This window comes from Loxodonta africana, chromosome 25, assembly GCF_030014295.1.
Source record: "Loxodonta africana isolate mLoxAfr1 chromosome 25, mLoxAfr1.hap2, whole genome shotgun sequence".
Taxonomy (NCBI): domain Eukaryota; kingdom Metazoa; phylum Chordata; class Mammalia; order Proboscidea; family Elephantidae; genus Loxodonta; species Loxodonta africana.
In genome coordinates this window covers 51,075,638-51,096,147 of record NC_087366.1, presented here as the reverse complement: position 1 = coordinate 51,096,147, position 20,510 = coordinate 51,075,638, and the positions used below count along the sequence as shown (strand labels likewise).

Below are 20,510 nucleotides of genomic sequence, written 5' to 3'. Positions count from 1 at the left end.
AACAGAGTTGCATTCATTGTGAAAAAGAACATTTCAAGGTCTATCCTGAAGTACAGCCCTGTCAGTGATGTTAATATCCATAAACTTAGAAAAATCAAACCAAACCCACTGCCGTTGAGTTGATTCCAACTCATAGCGACCCTATAGGACAGAATAGAACTGCACAGTAGAGTTTCCAAGGAGCACCTGGTGGATTCAAACTGCAGACCTTTTGGTTAGCAGCTGTAGCACTTAACTGCTATGCCACCAGGGTTTCCAATATATACTTAGAGGGAAGACCAATTAATACGACTTATTCAAATTTGTGCAGCAACCATGAATGCCAAAGATGAAGATATCAAAGTTTTTATGAACTGCTGCAATCTGAAATTGATCAAACATGCAGTCAAGATGTGTTGATAATTACTGGTGATTAGAATGTGAAAGTTGGAAACAAAAAGAAGGAATAGTAGTTGGAAAATATAGGCCTTGGTGATAGGAGTGATGCCAGAGATTGCATGATAGAATTCTGTAAGAACAATGATTTATTCATCAGAAATACTTTTTTTCATCAACACAAATGACGACTCTACACACAGACCTTGCCAAGGGCTGAGCAGAACAGACCAATTGCTCATTAGCAAGTTCAAACTGAAGCTGAAGAAAATCAAGGAAAGTCCAAAAGAGTCAAAGTATGACCTTGAATATATCCCACCTAAATTTAGAGATAGAGACTATCTTAATAATAAAGTTGAGGCACTGAACACTAATGACCAAAGACCAGAAGAGCTGTGAGCTAACATCAAGGACATCATACATGAAAAAAGTAAAAGGTCATTAAAAAGACAGGAAAGAAAAGACCAAAATGGATGTCAGAAGAGACTTTGAAACTTGCTCTTGAGCACAGAGTAAATAAAGCAAACAGAAAAAAATGATGAAGTAAAAGAGTTGAAGAGAAGATTTCGAAGGACAGCTTGAGAAGACAAGGTGCAGGGTATTATAAAGAAATGTGCAAAGATCTGGAGTTAGAAAAGCAAAAGAGAAGAATATGATCAGCATTTCTCAAGCTAAAAAAACAGAAGAAAAAATTTAAACCTCAATTTCAATGATGCAGGGAGCATCAAAAGAAGATAAAAAGAATACACAGAGTCAATGTACCAAAACGCATTGGTTGATGTTTAACCATTTCAGGAGGTAGCATATGATAAAGAAGCACTGGTCCTGAAGGAAGAAGTACAAGCTGCGCAGAAGGCGTTGGTGAGAAACAAGACTCCAGGAATCGATGGAATACCAATCGAGATGCTTCAACAAACAGATGCAACACTGGAAGCGCTTACTTATTTGTGTCAAAAAGCTGGAAGACAGCTACCTGACCAACCGAGTAGAAGAGATCCCTATTTGTTCCCGTTCCAAGAAAAGACGATCAAACAGAATGCAGAAATTATCAAACAATATCATTAATATCACATGCTGAAGATAATTCAGCAGAATTGCAGCACTACGTCAACAGAGAACTGCCAGAAATTCAAGCTGAATTCAGAAGAGGATGTGGAACGAAGGATATCATTGCTGATGTCAGCTGGATCTTGGCTGAAAGCAAAGAATATCAGAAAGATATTTACCTGTGTTTTGTCGACTATGCAAAGGCATTTGACTGTGTGGATCATAACAAATTATGGATGACATTACAAAAAATGGGAATTCCAGAACACTTAACTGTGCTCGTGAGAAACCTGTGCATGGATTGAGAGGCAGTCTTTGGAACAGAACAAGGGGGTACTGCATGGTTTATAATTGGAATAGGTGTATGGCAGGGTCGTATTTTTTCTGCTTACTCTTTCAATCTATTTGCTGAACAAATAATATGAGAAAGTAGGCTCCATGAAGAAGAACATGATGACAGGATTGGAGGAAAACTCATTAACAACCTGAGATATGCATTTGACGTAACCTTGCTTGCCAAAAGTGAAGATGACTTGAAGCACTTGCTGATGAATGTAAAAGACTACAGCCTTCAGTATGGATTACACCTGAAAAAAAAAAAACAAAGATCCTTATAACTGGACGAATAAACAATATCATTATAAGGCAAAGAAATTCAAGTTATCAAGGATTTTATTCATTTTAGATCATCAATCAATGCCCATTAAAGCAGCAGTCAAGGACTCAAATGATGTATTGCATTGGGCAAATCTGGTGCAAAAGACCTCTCTAAAGTCTTAAAAAGCAAAGATGTCACTTTGATAACTAAGGTGCGCCTTACCCAAGCCATGATATTTTCAGTTGCCTCATATACATGCAAATGATGGACAATGAAAAAGGAAAATGAAAGAAAAATTAAAACATTCAAACTGTGGTATTGGCAAAGAATATTAAATATACCATGGAATGTCAGAAGAACAAGCAAATCTGTCTTAGAGGAAGTACAGCCAGAATGCTTTTTAGAAAAGCAGTGATGAATGGTGAGACTTCATTTTGCTTACTTTGGACATGTTATCAAGAGGGCCAATTGCTGGAGAAAGATGTTGTCATGGATTGAATTGTGTCCCCCCAGAAATATGTGTCAACTTGATTAGGCCATGATTCCCAGTATTGTGTGGTTGTCCTCCATTTTGTGATTGTAATTTTATGTTGAGAGGATTATGGTAGGATTATAACACCACCCTTACGCAGGTCACCTCCCTGATCCAAGGTAAAGGGAGTTTCCCTGGGGTATGGCCTGCACCACCTTTTATCTCTCAAGAGATGAAAGGGAAGCAAGCAGAGAGTTGGGGACCTCATACCACCAAGAAAGTAGCACCAGGAGCAGAGCACATCCTCTGGATACAGGGTCTCTGTGCCTGAGAAGCTCCTCGACCAGGGAAAGCTTTCCTCCAGAGCCCGATAGAGAGAGAAAGCTTTTTCCTGGAGCCAACGCCCTAAATTTGGACTTGTAACCTACTAGACTGTGAGAAAATAAATTTCTCTTTGTTAAAGCCACCCACTTGTGGTATTTGTTATGGCAGCACTAGATAACTAAGACATCATTCTTGGTGAAGTAGAAGGTCAGCAAAAAAGTAGGAGACCCTCAATAAGATGGATTGACACAGCAGCTGCAACAACGGGTTCAAACATAGCAACAGTTGTCAGAATGGCACAGTACTGGACAAGGTTTTGTTCTGTCATACATAAGGTCGTCAAGAGTCGGAGCCAGCTCACCAGCACCTAACAACAACGAGGCCATAAGAAGTCAACTAATTTCACCATTCTTATGTTCATCCTTTGAGACCCATAAGAGAGATGATGAAAACCAATTATATTGGTTCATTGTCCCCACAGAACTGCATTATCAAACATAGGAGTTAGGCATCATTCTTTAACCCCATGGAGATAACATACTAGAACAGTGGTAGATTCTTCTTCCTTAACTAGGGATTAAAACAATCAGCCCAGCTAGTTAATTCTAAGATGTGGAGATGAGAAGCTTCCTGAGTCATCTCCATTACCATGAGTGAATCTGGAGATCTATCAGGATCTTATCCTATGGGAATTTTCAGTCAATGCTTCAGTAACATATTTTGAAAGACGCTTGTTCCATAGGGATATGGCAAAGAAAGGGAAGTTATGGAAAGCTGGGTCTATAGAGTTGCGTTCTCTTAGATGATTATAATCCAAGTATTTTTGTGGAGAGTAAATCATGTCACAAAGTAAGTTAGGTAGTTGGCGTTATTGCAAAGAAAAGAAAGCTGAAGGAAATACTTAATGCCATCCAGTCATTCTCTACAATGACTAGATTCAGAAGAAATAAATGTGGTTAGAAATTTTCACTAAAGAATGTGAAATAGAATGATTGAAAAGGGCTCGGTCATGAAAGATAGGCCTTAAAGTCCTTGGTTAGAATGTAAACCTAACTGGAATCAGATTGTCAATACTACTGATGGACCTTCAAAGCATGCATTTAAATCTTTCATATGTATCAGGAATTATTTGTTTCACTCTATGTATGTTAAAGAATAATTTGTTTATTTTAGATGTTTCAGTATGAAGAGGAAATAAATGAAATATCAACTGCAGCAACTAATGAAGCTGCTCTTGAAAAAATGCTATTTAAGATTATTGATCTTTGGAACAGTACTCCTTTACATTTGGTTCTTCATCACACAGAGGCTTGCTCTATCCTAATAATTTCTTCTATAGATGACGTATTAGCTCAACTAGAAGAGTCTCAAGTCATACTTGCAACACTTAAAGGATCCTCCTATCTTGGGCCCATTAAGGTAAATATTATGGCAAAGGGAAATGTTTTAGCATTTCTATACACTTTTAAATTATATGTTATTCATATGTTTATTTTGAAATGAGATTGACTAGTTTGAATACTAAAAAATAATTTTATGGAAAAATTCATTGTTCATGAGAAAATGTCAAAGTTTAATTTGGGCAGACAGTATAAATTTAGATCATGTGAAAATGTGACCCAGTAAATCGTGTCTTTTACCAGCAGTGCCACTGCTGCCAGAAATATCCACCATTCTAACAGTGTCCATGCCAAGGTTTTGAGGTCCTGTCCTGCTTGCTGAAATGGAATGCTTCATTTTCATTTCCTGGGCTATTCCTCCTAAAGGCTGACTATCCCTCTATACCACTATGTCCTTAGAGTTGCTTCTAGAACAAACGTAAGCCTCCACCTCCACCCCGGCATGATTAGGAATTGAACCACAGGGTCAGTTTAATCTCAGTGTTCCCTGATATTCCCTGCTTAGGAAGCCTCATATACAATAACATACCTGAGAATCATTTGAAAACTTAAGGAAACTCAACAAGAAATGTACAATATAGGTATGTAGAATAGCAAAATTCACATGATTGACTACATATGTAGATATATGTATCTCATGAAATTCATATTATTTGCAAACACACAAACATATATAGGGAAAAATGTCAGTTTGTTGGATTATTGAATTATGGTGTTGGCAAAGAATATTGAATGGACTGTCAGAAGAACAAACAAATCTGTCCTGGAAGAAGTACAGCCAGAGTGCTCCTTAAAAGCAAGGATGGTGAGACTTTGTCTCATGTACTTTGGACATGTTATTGAGAAGGATCAGTCCCTGGAGAAGGACATCATGCTTGGCAAAGTAGAGGGTCAGCCAAAAAGAGGAAGACTCTCAACGAGATGGATTGACACAGTGGCTGCAACAGTGGGCTCAAACATAGTAATGATTGTGTAGAATGGCACAGGACCAAGCAGTGTTTCATTTGTTGTACCTAAGGTCTCTATGAGTAGGAATCAACTTGACGGCACCTAATAACAAAACAACTGCTCATAAACTCTTATTTTGTTCGTAGATTAAAAAACACATGATCATCTTAATAGATGCATAAAAAGCATTTGACAAAATCCAACACTGTTTCATGATAAAAACACAACAAACTAGAAATAATCTTTCTAAAAAATGTTACTATGTAAAAAAAACAAGTTACAGAACAGTGTATGTAATATGGTTCCATTTATGTAAAATATTAAAAATATTGCATGTATATGTACATAAGTACAAAAATGCTTAAAACAGAGTGAAAGAATATACATACCAAACTCTGGTTATGCTTCCTCTGATAGGAAGTGGGAAATAAGTGTTGAGTGGGAGACACTCATGTTAATTTCTGTATATATATGCATATTGCTCAAATATTTTACAAAAAATTTGTATATTTTATATCCCACTTTGGTGATGGCATCTGGGGTCTTAAAAGCTAGCAAGCAGCCATATAAAAAAATGCATCAGTTGGTCTCAACCCACCTGGAGCAAAGGAGAATGAAGAACACCGAAGACACAAGGAAAATATGAGCCCAAGAGACAGAAATGGCCACCTAAACCAGACTCCCTCAGACTGAGACCAGAAGAGCTAGATGGTGCTGGGCTACCACCAATGACTGCCTTGACAGGGAACACAACAGAGAATCCCTGTTGGTATAGGAGAAAAGTGGGGTGCAGACCTCAAATTCTAGTAAAAAGACCAGACTTAATGGTCTGACTGAGACTGGAAGGACCCCAGAGGTCATGGCCCCTGGACTCTCTGTTAGCCCAAAACTAAAACCATGCCTGAAGCCAACTCTTCAAAGATTAGACTGAACCTATAAGACATAAAATGATACTGGTGAGGACTGTGCCTCTTAGCTCAAGTAGATACATGAGACTATGTGGGCAGCTCCTGTCTGGAGGCAGATGGGTACAGGAGCTGGTTGAATGGACACAGGAAATACAAGGTGGAGAGAAGGAATGTGCTGTCACATTGTAGGGAGAGCACCTAGGGTTATATATCAATGTGTGTACAAGTTTTTGTATGAGACACTGACTTGAATTGTAAACTTTCACTTAAAGCACAAAAAAAAAAAAAGAAAAAAATTGTATATTTTAAAGTAAATAAGACAAAATTGGATGAACAGGACATTTAAACCTCTCCCAAAAGTAGTTAAATTTATATTCATTTAAGTGACCCTTTTTTTTTATTTATTACTTTCTGAATGCCAATTACTGATAATCACCTTTGATCTCGATTCCTATTATGTGACTTATGGATTAATTTATTTAGAGTTTGTGTATGTGTATTTATCATTGCAGGATCTTGTGGAAGAATGGGATCAAAACTTGGCTCTCTTCTCTTACACTCTTGAGGAATGGATGAATTGTCAAAGAAATTGGCTTTATCTTGAACCAATATTTCATTCTTTAGAAATACAAAGGTAAAAAACTTAATATATATCATATAAAAAGTGGAAAAATGCATAGCGGATAATTTATTTTCTGTAATTCTTGAGAATTCAGTTCTTCAATGAACTCTCTAAAACTATCCTACTTGTAAGCATAAAAGTATAACCTACCAAGTCACTGTTATGGTTATTTTCTTTCATAAAAGGAGATTACAGCCTTATTTCTCAATTCTTGATATAAAGGACTGGGAAAAGTGTTAAATTCATCATTATAATCCTTAAAGCACAATATTGTCCATCTGTTTAGTTCCAGAGCATTAGTGTATTAGTATTAGTGTGGTTTTCATGTGAACAATAATTACACTTTTAGGAGCATTTATACATAATGAGAATTTCTTACTTTGGACCACGTGGAAGAATTGAAGGCCTGGACAATTGTTGAAAATTCTATCTTTTTATTTACAGCATCCAAATTAATTGGACTTTTAGTTTTTAAAGTGATTGGTCTTAAGAATTCTTAAATTGAGACATGTGTATTGTCTAAGCAGAGTTTAAAGTACTGCCCAGTAAATCACATAAACCAGTCTAGGAGCCATTCTGAAATAAGGTACAAAGTTACGAAAGGCAGATTAGAACAGTTGATGGAAGACCTTGAATATCAAGTTAAGTGTTTTGAACTTTATTTTGAGGGTAAAGGGGAGGCATTGAGTTTTCCAAAAGAGAACAGTTTAGATGTATTACTTTGCAGCCAACAATATCCATATTTGTTATACATGTGTATTTCTTGTCATTGGAATGCTTGGGACTCTTCTATTAATCTGTAGTTATTCTGATAGTATTCAAAGGTGAAACCACACACCTTTGAAAGTACTCACCTCATTCAACTCCAACAGCATCAGAAAAAAACTCAAAATTAGTATTTCGATGGATTATCATGCCACGTGTAGGTTTTGCTTTCCTTTTCCAAGAGAAAGAAATAATAATATTCTGTAAAGGAATATTTCTATAATTAGGCAAACACTTGCCTTACATTTCCTTATCCTCTAAGATCAGATAATCACAAATAGAAGTACAATTTTCTTATACACACCTTTAGACTCCTAGGCTGAATATCCTGTCAAGACTTCTCATCATGACAAATCTCTACTCCTTTTTAAAATCCAGATCAAATGCCTCTCCTCCAAGAAGCTCTCCCAAGATCTCATTTTAACTCCAGAATTTCAATAGCCCTGTATTTTATCTCATTTCTTAGGAACAATCACTTTCTACTTACTTTATAATATGTAGAACTTATATGTAACTGGAAACGCTGGTGGCGTAGTGGTTAAGTGCTACAGCTGCTAACCCAACGGCCAGCAGTTCAAATCTGCCAGGCGCTCTTTGGAAACTCTACGGGGCAGTTCTACTCTGTCCTATAGGGTCGCTATGAGTTGGAATCAACTCGACGGCACTGGGTTTGGTTTGGTTTGGTTTGATATATGTAACTATCTTATACCTCATATAAAGTATTAGACCTTATTACATTGTACTGTTCTCTGACACCTTGTATAAGATGCTGGATGTATGTCTAATTCATCCTAGTATTTTCTACTATGTATAACACTTGTACCTAACCAACCAAACCAAACCCACTCATAGAGACCCCACAGAGTTTCCAAGGCTGTACATTTCTACAGAAACAAACTGCCCCATCTTTCTCCCACGGAGCCGCTGGTGGTTTCGAACTGCTGACCTTTTGGTCAGCAGTTGAGCGCCTTAACCACTGCACCACCTGGACTCCTTTTGTACATAATAAGCACCCAAAATATCTTTAACTAATGACTGATCTTTAAAAATATAAAAACATCAAAATATATTATAAATTACATATAAATACAGTATGAAAAACCGTATAACATGAAAACTCTGTGGCAAATGAGTTTAAAATATAGGCTTTAATTATAGTGTCCCTGAAAAATAAAATCATCTCTAATTTTATTTCTAAAGGCAGCTTCCAGCAGAAACAAAACTATTCTTCAAGGTGATATCCATGTGGAAAGAAGTAATGTCAAAAATACAAAACAAACTGGATGCTTTGCGAATAACCACCTCTGCGGGAGTCCTTGAAATTCTGAAAAATTGTAACATATATCTTGAAAAAATAAAGAAAAGTCTTGAGGTAAAATTATAGCAATCCTAAAGTGGGGAATTATTTTATTCTACAAAATGTAATGTAATTAACTGTAGAAACTAATTGCAACACAGATTTTCTTTTTTTATTGTAACTGCCGACACTATTTCAAATTTTCGTCATCTGTGCTAATGGAAATACTTTCAGAAGAAAAAACTGTAGATAGAACAATCTAAATGACCTTAGGCAAAGTGCACTTCAGCCAACAACTGAACAGTATACATTTTTCCTCAGTGCACATGGGTCATTCTCCAGAACTGACCACATGCTCGGTCACAAAACAAGTCTCAGTGAGTTAAATTACATTGAAATTACACAAATTATCTTCTCTGACCATAAGGGAATAATAATAGAAGTCAATACTAGAGGGAAAACTGGTAAACAGACAAATACATGGAAATTAAACAATATATTACTAAACAACCAATAGGTCGAGGAAGAAATTAAGAAATTAATTTGAAAAAAATACTTGGAGTTGAATGAAAATGAAAACACAACATACCGAAATCTACAGGATGCCATAAAGGCAGACCTCAGAGGGAAATTTATAACAAGAAATGCCTAAAAGAAAAGAAAGATCTTAAATCAATAGTCTACCTCTACAACTTGAGGAACTAGAAAAAGAAGAGAAAACTAAGGGCTAAAACAACCAGAATAAAGGAAAAAACAAAGATCAGAGCATAAATAAATGCAACAGAAGATAGAAGAACAATAGAGAGAATCAATGAAATCAGAAGTGAATTCTTGGAGAAGATCAAATGAAATCGACAAACCTTCAGCTGGGCTGACAGAGACAAAAGACAAAGGGTGCAAATAACCGAAATGGGAAATGAACCTTCAGCTGGGCTGACAGAGACAACAGACAAAGGGTGCAAATAACCGAAATGGGAAATGAACCATCAGCTGGGCTGACAGAGACAAAAGACAAAGGGTGCAAATAACCGAAATGGGAAATGAAAGTGGAGACGTTACAACTGACCAACAGAATGAAAAAGAATCATAGGAGAATACTGAGAACAAATGGGCACCAACAAGCTTGATAACTTAGATGAAATGGTTATTTTCTTGGTTGCACACAACCTACCTAAATTGACTCAAGAGGAAGCAGAAAATCTGAACAAACTCATATAACAAGTGAAGATATTGAATCAGTAACTAAAAACCTCCCAACAAAAACAACAAAAAAGTCCTGGACCATATGGCTTCACTGGGAATTCTACTAAACATTTAGAGAATTGACACTTCTGTCAAACAATTCCAAAATGTAGAGGAGAAAGGAATACTCCCTAACTCTTTCTACTGATCCAGTATTACCCCGATACCAAAGCCAAAGACACAACAAGAAAACTACAGATCAATATCCCTTGTGAATATAGATGCAAAAAATCTCTACAGAATACTAGTGAACAGAATCCAAGAGGATATTTAAAAAAAGTCATACGCCATGACCAAGTGGGATTTATTGCAGGAGTGCAAGGCTGGTTCAACATTAAAAAATCAAACAATGTTATACATCACACTACTAGAACAAAGGGAAGGAACCACATTATCATCTATACTGATGCAGTAAAGGCATTTGATGAAATCCAACACCCTTTCTTGATGAAAGCTCTCAATAAGATAGGAATAGACAGAAAGTTCTTCAATATGATTAAGGGCATTTGTGAAGAACCATCAATTGCTAATATGCAAGCTCAAGTTGAAGCTGAAGAAAAATAAGTCCATGAGAGCCAAATAACAAAACTTGAGTATATCCCACCTGAATTTACAGGCCATCTCAAGAATAAATTTGATGCTTTAAACACTAATGACCAAAGACCAGACGAGTTGTGGGATTACATCAAGGACATATGCATGAAGAAAGCAAAAATCATTAAAAAGACAGGAAAGAAAGAAAAGACCAAAATGGATGTCAGAAGAGACCTGGAAACTTGTTCTTAAACATCAGGTAGCTAAAACAATCTGAAGAAATGATGAAGTAAAAGAACTGAACAGAAGATTTCAAAGGGCGGCTCGAGAAGATTAAGTATTATAATGAAGTGTGCAAAAACCTGGAGTTAGAAAACCAAAAAGGAAGAATATGCTTTGCATTTCTCAAGCTGAAAGAATTGAAGAAAAATTCAAGCCTCAAGTTGCAGTTATGAAGGCTTCTATGGGCAAAGTACTGTACAAAGCAGGAAGCATCAAAAGAAGATGGAAAGAATACACAGAGTCACCAGACCAAAAAGAATTGGTCGACATCCAGCCATTTCAGGAGGTAGCATGTGATCAAGAACCAATGGTTTTGAAGAAAGAAGTTCAAGCTACACTGAAGGCTTTGGCGGAAAAAAAAGGTTCCAGGAACTAATGGAATATCAACTGAGATGTTTCAACAAATGGATATAGCACTGGAGGTGCTCACTTGTCTACACCAAGAAATTTGGAAGACAGCTGCCTGGCCAACCAGCTGGGAGGAATCCATATTTGTGGCCATTCCAAAAAAAGGTGGTTCAACAGAATGTGAAAATTATCAAAACTATCATTAATATCAAACAAAGTAAAATTTTGCTGAAGAGACTTCAAAAATGGTTGGCAGCAGTACAATGACAGGGAACTGTCAGAATTTCAGGCTGGATTCAGAAGAGGACATGGACCAAGGGATATCACTGCTGATGTCAGATGGATCTTGGTTGAAAGCAGAGAATACCAGAAAGATTTTTCCTGTGTGTTATTGACTATATAAAGGCATTTGACCGTGTGAAGCGTAGTAAATTATGGATAACATTGCAAAGAATGGGACCTGTACATAGACCAAGAGGCAGTCATCCAAACAGAATGAGGGGATTCTTCATGGTTTAAAATCAGGAAAGGTGTGTGTTAGGGTTGTATCCTTTCACCATACTTATTCAATCTGTATGATGAGCAAATAATCCAAGAAGCTGGACTGTATGAAGAAGAATGTAGCATCAGGATTGGAAGAAGACTCACCAACAACCTGCATTATGCAGATGACACAACCTTCCTTGCTGAAAGCAGAGGACTTGAAGCACTTACTGATGAAGATCAAAGTCCACAGCCTTCAGTATGGATTACACCTCAACATGAAACAAAAATCCTACAACTGGACCAATAAGCAACACCATGATAAATGGAGAAAATATTGAAGTTTTCAAAGATTTCATTTTACTTGGATCCACAGTCAATGCCCATGGAAGCAGCAGTTAAGAAATCAATGTACTGCATTGGGCAAATCTCCTTGAAATGGCCTCTTTCAAGTGTTAAAAAGCAAAAATATCACTTTGAGAGCTAAGGTGCACCTGACCCAAGCCATGGTGTTTTCCATCACCTCATATGCATGTGAAAGCTGGATGATGAAGAAGGAAGACCAAAGAAAAATTGATGCATTTGAATTATAGTGTTAGCAAAGAATGTTGACTATACCATGGGCTGCCAGAACAATGAACTAATCTATCTTGGAAGTAGTACTCTCAGAATGCTCTTTAGAAGCAAGGATGGCGAGACTTCATCTCAAGTACTTTGGACATGTTATCAGGAGGAACCAGCCCCTAGAGAGGGACATCATGCTTGGTAAAGTAGAGAGTGATCAAATAAGAGGAAGATCCTTGACAAAATGAATTGACACAATGGCTTTAACAATGGGCTCAAACTTAGCAATGATTTTGAGGATGGCGCAGGACTGAGCAATGTTTCTTTCTGTTATAAGTGGAGTCACTAATAGTCAGAAATGACTCAGCAGCACCTAACAACAACATGAAAAACCAACATCCAACATTATACTTAATGGAGAAAGATTGAGTGCTTTCCCCTTGAAATCAGGAACAAGACCAGGATGCCCACTCTCACCACTCCTACTCAGTGTTGTATTGGAAGTTCTAGCCAAAGCAGTAAGGCAAGAAAAAGAATTAAAATGTATCCAAATTGGAAAGGAAGAAATAAGATTATCTCTATTCATGTATGGCATGTTCCCATATACAGAAAATCTCAAAGATTCCACAAGAATTTTCTAGAGCTAATAAAGGAATCCAGCAAAGTGGCAGGGTACAAAGTCAACACACAAAAATCATTTGTGTTTCTGTACACCAGCAATGAAAAATATGAAAAGGAAATTAAAAAACAATTTCATTTACAATAGCATGTAATAGAAGACAATACTTAGGAATAAATTTAATCAGGAATGTGAAAGACTTAAATAATGAAAATTATAAAACACTGCTGAAAGAGATTAAAGAAGACCTAACAAATGGAAAGACATTCTGTGTCATGGATTGGAAGACTCAATATTGTTAAGATGTCAGTACTATCCAAAGCAATCTGTAGATTCAATACAATCCTGATCAAAATTCCAACAGCCTTCTTTACAGAGGTAGAATGGCAAGAGGCCCCGAATAGCTAAAGCAATTCTAAAGAACTAGGAGGACTCATATTTCCTGATTTAAAAACATACTATGCAGCTACAGTAATCAAAACAGCTTGGTACCAGTATAATAACAGACACATAGACCAATGGAGTAGAATTGAGAGTCCAGAAATAAACTCACACATCTATGGTCAATTGATTTTTGACAAGGGCACTAAGACCATTCAGTGGGGAAGGACAAGCCTCTTCAATAAATGATGCTTTGAAAATGGGATTTCCACATGCCTCACACCACACACAAAAACCAATTCAAAATGGAAAACGGACCTAAATGTGAAAAATAAGACCATAAAATCCTTATACGAAAAGATAGTGGCTTGGCTGTTGAGCCTAGTTTTTAATGATGGATTATCTGATATAACAAAGCATGAAGAGCAAAAGACAAAATAGATAAGTGAGGTCTCATAAAAATTAAACACTTTTGTTCATCACAGGGTTTTTTCAGCAAAATGAAAAGAAACTGTAGATTGTGAGAAAATTTTGGGGAACCATATATTGGATAAGGGTCTAATATTCAAAATATGTTTAAAAAAACTTCTACAACTTAACAATAAAAAGACAAATAGTGCAATCAAAAATTGGGTAGAAGACTTCACCCAAGAGGATATTCAAATGGCCAACAAACATATGAAAAGATGTTCATGTCTTTAACCATCAGAAATATACAAATCAAAACCACAATGAGATAACACTTAACTCCCACTAGGATGGATAAGATTTTAAAAAAACAGAAAATGATAGGATGGATGCTATGACCATATCAAAGAGGATAAATAACCTTCATGAAATTTGTGAAGGCTTTCTGGGGGAAGCAACTGACCCGGTTCTTGAAAGAAGTTTAGGAGTTAACCAGGTGGAGTCAGGGAGGAGGTGGGTGAGTGGGAAGAGCATCCTAGGAAGAGGGAAAAAGACAAAGATATGGAGGCACGAGCAAGTAGGGCACTTTCTGGAGTTGTGAACAAGATGGTGAGATACAAGATTCTCCAGGGAGGCAGGGAACAGAAGATGAAGGACTTAGAATATCACAATATGTTTTGACTTCGGAGACACTGAGCAGCAACTGAAAGATTTAAAGCAGGAGAGTTAAATGATTTAATTTAGAGATATCTCTGTGGAAGGAAGCCGAGTACAGATTGAGGGCAGTGAGAATAGATACAAAGAAACCAGTTAGAAGACTAGAAATATTGGGGGCCTAAAGTAAGGCCAATTTTATAGGGTCACACTATGAGTTGCAATCGACTCAACTGCAATGGGTTTGAGCTTTTTTTGTTATTTTTTCTTTTTTGTAAAGTAAGGCCATGGTAAGGATGAAAGAAGGTAGAACCAGGATTTACCAGACCAAGTGAGCAGAGGATAAAAGAAATAAGTCCAGAATTGTGCCTAGACTTCTGGCTTGGCCAATGAAGTGGAGGATGATTTCGCTGACAGAGATAGGAACTACAGGAAGAGAAGTTTTGTGTGGAAACAACTAACTTTAGTATTGAAAATCTAATATTTATGGAACATTCCTGTGAAGATCTTCAATTGCCAATTTGGTATGTAGATCTGGAGCTCAAAGGAAGTGATCTGAACTGAAGAGCTAGTGGGTATGTATAAAATAGCTCACGAAGAGAATAGTGAGTAGGAAGAGAGATAATGATGGGTCCCAAGAGATGTCAACTTTAAGGTGCAGTAGACACTCGAAGGAGAATGATAAGTGGTTGAGAGATGGAAAAAAACCAAGAGAGTGAAATCCTAGAAATCAAAACAGAGCAGAATCAATAAAGTCAAATGCTACAGAAATATCAGGTAACATGAAGACTGACAAGTTTCTAGTAAATTTGGTAACAGAAGGGGCCAGATGGAAACCCTGATGGCATCGTGGTTAAATATTACAGCTGCTAACCAAAAGGTCGGCGGTTCGAATCCATCAGGCGCTTCTTGGAAACTCTATGGGGCAGTTCTACTCTGTCCTATAAGGTTGTTATGAGTCGGAATCGACTTGGTGGCAATGGGTTTGTTTTTTCGTTTTTAGGGGCCAGATGGCAGGGAGTGAAAATGACTGAGAAATAAGTAGAGATTTTGAGTTTACAGACAGTAGCTAGGGAGAAAAAAGGGAGAAGGAAGACTGCCTATATTTTTTAATGGAAGAAATTTAAGTGGGGGAAGCCTGTTGCATGGGAAAGATTGAAGATACAGGAAAGTAATAAATAAAACAAGCAGAGCTTAAAAGAAAAAAAAAAAAAGGAGCTTAGCCTGGCATAAATGAATGGGTATGTCTTCCTCTGAAGACAAGGAAAAGACTGAAGAATGGTGTGCATGCACCTTGCTTGTGGGGAGAGGGAGGAAATGCAGGAATTCTCTGTATGGTAGGATGTGAGGTCATCTGCTGAAATAACGTATTCCACAAGATAACTCCACATACAGAGAAATAAGAGCAGCAAGTTTGGAGCATGGGAAAGCCATGCTGATAATGTCAAAACACAGTGCTTTACTAGCGATCAGTGATAAAATGGGGTGTGTATGTGTAAGAGTTTTGTTGTTCCTATTTTCATTTTGGTTTTGCTTTATTAAAAATAATTTTTAGCAATTTAAGTGTATCTTTCATTAAGCATGTTATTTTGACTGATCCTACTACGACTTAAACTGCAGCTTTAAGACTGTGACTTTGTGTGCAAATGTAGGCCCAGATAAGCGTGTGATTCATATCATGGTTAAATACATATTCTGAATGGCATTTCTTTTGGTTCTGGACAGGACTACCTCGAAATTAAAAGAACAATTTTTCCAAGATTTTACTTTCTTAGCAACGCTGAACTTCTTGACATTCTAGCTTATAGTAAAAACCCTGAGTCTGTACAGGTAATGCCGTAATACTTTGCTCAGCAATATTTTTTCCTGACCAGGTCAGGATTTTATAGGTTTGCTTACATTTGTTTCTGGTTCACAGCCTCATCTTGTGAAATGTTTTGAAAATGTAAGACATTTAATGATATGCAAACAAGAAATTGGCCCCCCTGCTGTAACGATGCTGGTATCTGCTGAAGGAGAAAGTCTTGTGCTGCCAAAGTACGATATGTACATGTTACAAACTGTAAAACCTTGTTATTTAAAACCTCTTATTGGAAAGTTCAGATATTTCAAAGAAGTTTGCTAAGCAGACCACTTAGTCAAAGATAATGTCCTTGTACAAATACACTCTTAACTTTCCATACTCAATATGATAAATACTTTTCTCGCCTTTGTTTTGATTGAAAGTTAAGAAAGGACTCTTGAAATTCCTGGTGCTTTCTAATTTGCACCTTCATTTTGCTCTGTCATTAAATCTCTGCCTGGTTTTCTACTCTGTTTTTAGTGCTTGCTTTTTATTTGATTTTATTATGTGAACATAGATAGGAAGGAAATTTGCTGTCTGCTTGAGGTTGTGATTGCCACCACTGACCTCTGATATTGTAATAACAAGCTAGGCTCATCCATTACACTGGCTCCATGTGCCAGCCCCAGCGAGGGCTCTCTAACCTCTGGCATGTGGTTTCTGATGTAAGTTGCTTAAAAAATGCTGTGCCCAAGTCTTCCCATCTGTCAAAACTCCAACCCCACCCTGACCTAGGCTTGCTGTTTAAAAGATCCTATGAGGAATCCTATGTTTTGCACTATAATTTGTCATGTTATTTGATAGCAGAATTTTCTTAAGCTAGTGATATGTTTTTCTGCATAGTTTTCTAAATTAAGATCTAGAAAAATCAAAAGCTAATATAGAATTATAGCCCTTTGGCCTGTAAATATTATAAAAATGTATAGAAAACTTAGCCTGCAGGTACATCAAAGTAATGAATCAGGAATAAAAATAATTTTACTTATTTTTTTAATTGTAGGAAAATTCGAGTAAGAAGTGCTGTAGAACAGTGGCTAGTGAATGTAGAGAAAAGCATGTTTGATTTGTTAAAAAAGTAAGTACAATTTCAAACCTTAAAATTATATTTTATAGATATGCTATATATATATTTTTAACTTGGTTAATTATCTACTAATCTAAGTCGGAAACATCTAGAGAGGTAAAAGGAGTAAAGTCTTTTATGAAATAGATTTTGATGGAACATGATGGCACATGACTAAATGGAAAATAACCATCTTAACAGAGCAAATTTCAATTTGAGGGTGTAATGATGGACAACATTCAGACAGTTTTTGTGTACTATGAGATTCATATGTATCTGAAAACTGGCCAGGACCTGAACTGACACCCACCCGTGCCTGGAGCTCAGTAGGCCCCTGGTTCCTGCCCACCTCACTTCTTTCCATTTCCATTCCACTTTTGCTTCCTGGAATTGTTTATTTGGCTTAGTCTTTTTAATGTTCTCCTTTTAATATTTAAGTCTATCATTGCTATCTGTTTAGAGTGAAGAAAGAGCCTCAGAGAGTGAATTTTTAAAACTAATTTGCCTAGAACAGTCTTACTACATTTCTAATTATTGTTGGTTATAGAAGAGCTGTTGATCTTTGTTAAGTTTTAATATCTATATTTATTAATATTATCCTGAATGCCAACACGAGGTTTCTAGAACAGAGCAGATTATTACTATAAAATAACCACATATGCTTGCCTTTGCCCCAGTTGTTACTCCTGAGCAGATGTAATGAGAATCATTTTAACATGTAAGGGGCACTTCTGTGAGCAGGGAATTCCCCCCAGAATGCATCTGGACACTCATATAAGAGAGAAAAGCAGTTTTCCAACTGTCGCCCTGGGCTTTCTGGTTAGACAATCGTATCATTTGTTTATCATGATAGTCCTGTTTCTCTACAATTCTTTTTAAACTGTCCTTGTCTTTCCATGTTGTTTTGGATGATGACTTTTGTGCTACGCTGAAAAGCAGACATGACAGTGAGCATTCTTTTCTGTTCCTAGTTTTATTGGGAAGGCTTCTGTTGTTTCAACATCTAGTCATTTGTTGTGATGCTTAGGCTCTGAAACATACCCCTTATCAAGGTAAAGATGTTTTCATTCTATTCCTAGTTGCAAAGAGTTTTTATAATTAAAGAATGTTTAATCACATCAAATGTTTTTATATCCTTTCACTTTTAATTTGTGGATGTCACTAATAAATTTGCTGATGTTGAACTTTTCTCAATTTTCAAGTTTATATCCTTATTTATTTTTTGTTCACTTTGTTGTTGTTAGGTGTTGTCGAGTCAGTTCCAACTCATAGTGACCCCATGCACAACAGAACGAAACACTGCCCGGCCCTGTGCCATCCTCACAATCGTTGTTATGCTTGAGCCCATTGTTGCAGCCACTGTGTCAGTCCACCTCGTTGAGGGTCTTCCCCTTTTCCGCTGACCCTGTACTCTGCCAAGCATGATGTCCTTCTCCAGGGACTGATCCCTCCTGACAACATGTCCAAAGTATGTAAGACATAGTCTCGCCATCGTTGCTTCTAAGGAGCATTCTGGTTGTACTTCTTCCAAGACAGATTTATTTGTTCTTCTGGCAGTCCATGGTATATTCAATATTCTTCGCCAACACCACAATTCGAAGGCGTCAATTCTTCTTCGCTCTTCCTTATTCATTCTCCAGCTTTCACATGCATATGATGTGATTGAAAATACCATGGCTTAGGTCAGGCACACCTTAGTCTTCAAGGTGACATCTTTGCTCTTCAACACTTTGAAGAGGTCCTTTGCGGCAGATTTACCCAACGCAATGCGTCTTTTGATTTCTTGACTGCTGCTTCCATGGCTGTTGATTGTGGATCCAAGTAAAATGAAATCCTTGACAACTTAATCTTTTCTCCGTTTATCACACTGTTACTCATTGGTCCAGTTGTGAGGATTTTTGTTTTCTTTATGTTGAGGTGTAATCCATACTGAAGGCTGTGGTCTTTGATCTTTGTCAGTAAATGCTTCAAGCCCTCTTCACTTTCAGCAAGCAAGGTTGTGTCATCTGCATAATGCAGGTTGTTAATGAGTCTTCCTCCAAGCCTGATGCCCCATTCTTCTTCATATAGTCCAGCTTCTCGGATTATTTGTTCAGCATACAGATTAAATAGGTATGGTGAAAAAATACAACCCTGACGCACACCTGTCCTGACTTCAAACCAATCAGTATCCCCTTGTTCTGTCCGAATAACTGCCTCTTGATCTATGTAAAAGTTCCTCATGAGCACAATTAAGTGTTCTGGAATTCCCATTCTTCGCAACGTTATCCATAATTTGTTATGATCCACGCAGTTGAATGCCTTTGCATAGTCAATAAAACAATGGTAAACATCCTTCTGGTATTCTCTGCTTTCAGCCAGGATCCATCTGACATCAGCAATGATATCCCTGGTTCCACGTCCTCTTCTGAAACTGGCCTGAAATTCTGGAGAGTTCCCTGTTGATATACTGCTGGAGCCGTTTTTGAATGATCTTCAGCAAAATTTTGCTTGCGTGTGATATTAATGGTGTTGTTCTATAATTTCCACATTTGGTTGGATCACCTTTCTTGGGAATAGGCATAAATATAGATCTCTTCCAGTCAGTTGGCCAGGAAGCTGTCTTCCATATTTCTTGGCATAGATGAGTGAGCACCTCCAGCGCTGCATCCGTTTGTTGAAACATCTTAGTTGGTATTCCATCAATTCCTGGAGCCTTGTTTTTCGCCAATGCCTTCAGAGCAGCTTGGACTTCTTCCTTCAGTACCATCGGTTCCTGATCATATGCTACCTCTTGAAATGGTTGAACATCATCTAATTCTTTTTGGTATAATGACTCTGTGTATTCCTTCCATCTTCTTTTGATGCTTCCTGCATCATTTAATATTTTCCCCATAGAATCCTTCACTATTGCAACTCGGGGTTTGAATTTTTTCTTCAGTTCTTTCAGCTTGAGAAACGCCGAGCATGTTCTTCCCTTTTGGTTTTCCATCTCCAGCTCTTTGCACATGTCATTATAATACTTCATTCACTTTATTTCTTAGAAAACTATATTAAACTGTATTTTCTAACTTTTTTAGGTTTTCAATTTTGTTTTTTAAATTCTAACATTTACTATCTATTTTGATTCTATGTTGTTATACACAAGTCTTTTTAGTAGATTATATCTTTAATTTATCAATATTTGTACCAGTTATTAGTTTTTTACTTAAACGCTATTTTTTCTGATGTTAATAATTTATCTCACTTGTTCCCATGATCACAAACATTTGTATCACAATGTTATTTTCAGCATTTCTGTGTCATATTAATGTTTACTACATCAAGTATAAAAAATGGATTTTACTTTGATTT

General features: G+C 36.9%; 1 protein-coding gene across 1 annotated transcript in view; it reads left to right on the top strand.

The window, feature by feature from the left end:
- Nucleotides 1-20,510, top strand: part of DNAH14 (dynein axonemal heavy chain 14) — a 362,094-nt gene that overhangs the window by 97,161 nt on the left and 244,423 nt on the right. Inside the window, exons 20-25 of the mRNA XM_064276952.1 lie at nucleotides 3,990-4,235; nucleotides 6,585-6,706; nucleotides 8,660-8,831; nucleotides 15,997-16,101; nucleotides 16,190-16,308; nucleotides 17,115-17,189. Coding sequence (XP_064133022.1) covers nucleotides 3,990-4,235; nucleotides 6,585-6,706; nucleotides 8,660-8,831; nucleotides 15,997-16,101; nucleotides 16,190-16,308; nucleotides 17,115-17,189 — 839 coding nt within the window. The remainder of the gene's footprint in view (nucleotides 1-3,989; nucleotides 4,236-6,584; nucleotides 6,707-8,659; nucleotides 8,832-15,996; nucleotides 16,102-16,189; nucleotides 16,309-17,114; nucleotides 17,190-20,510) is intronic.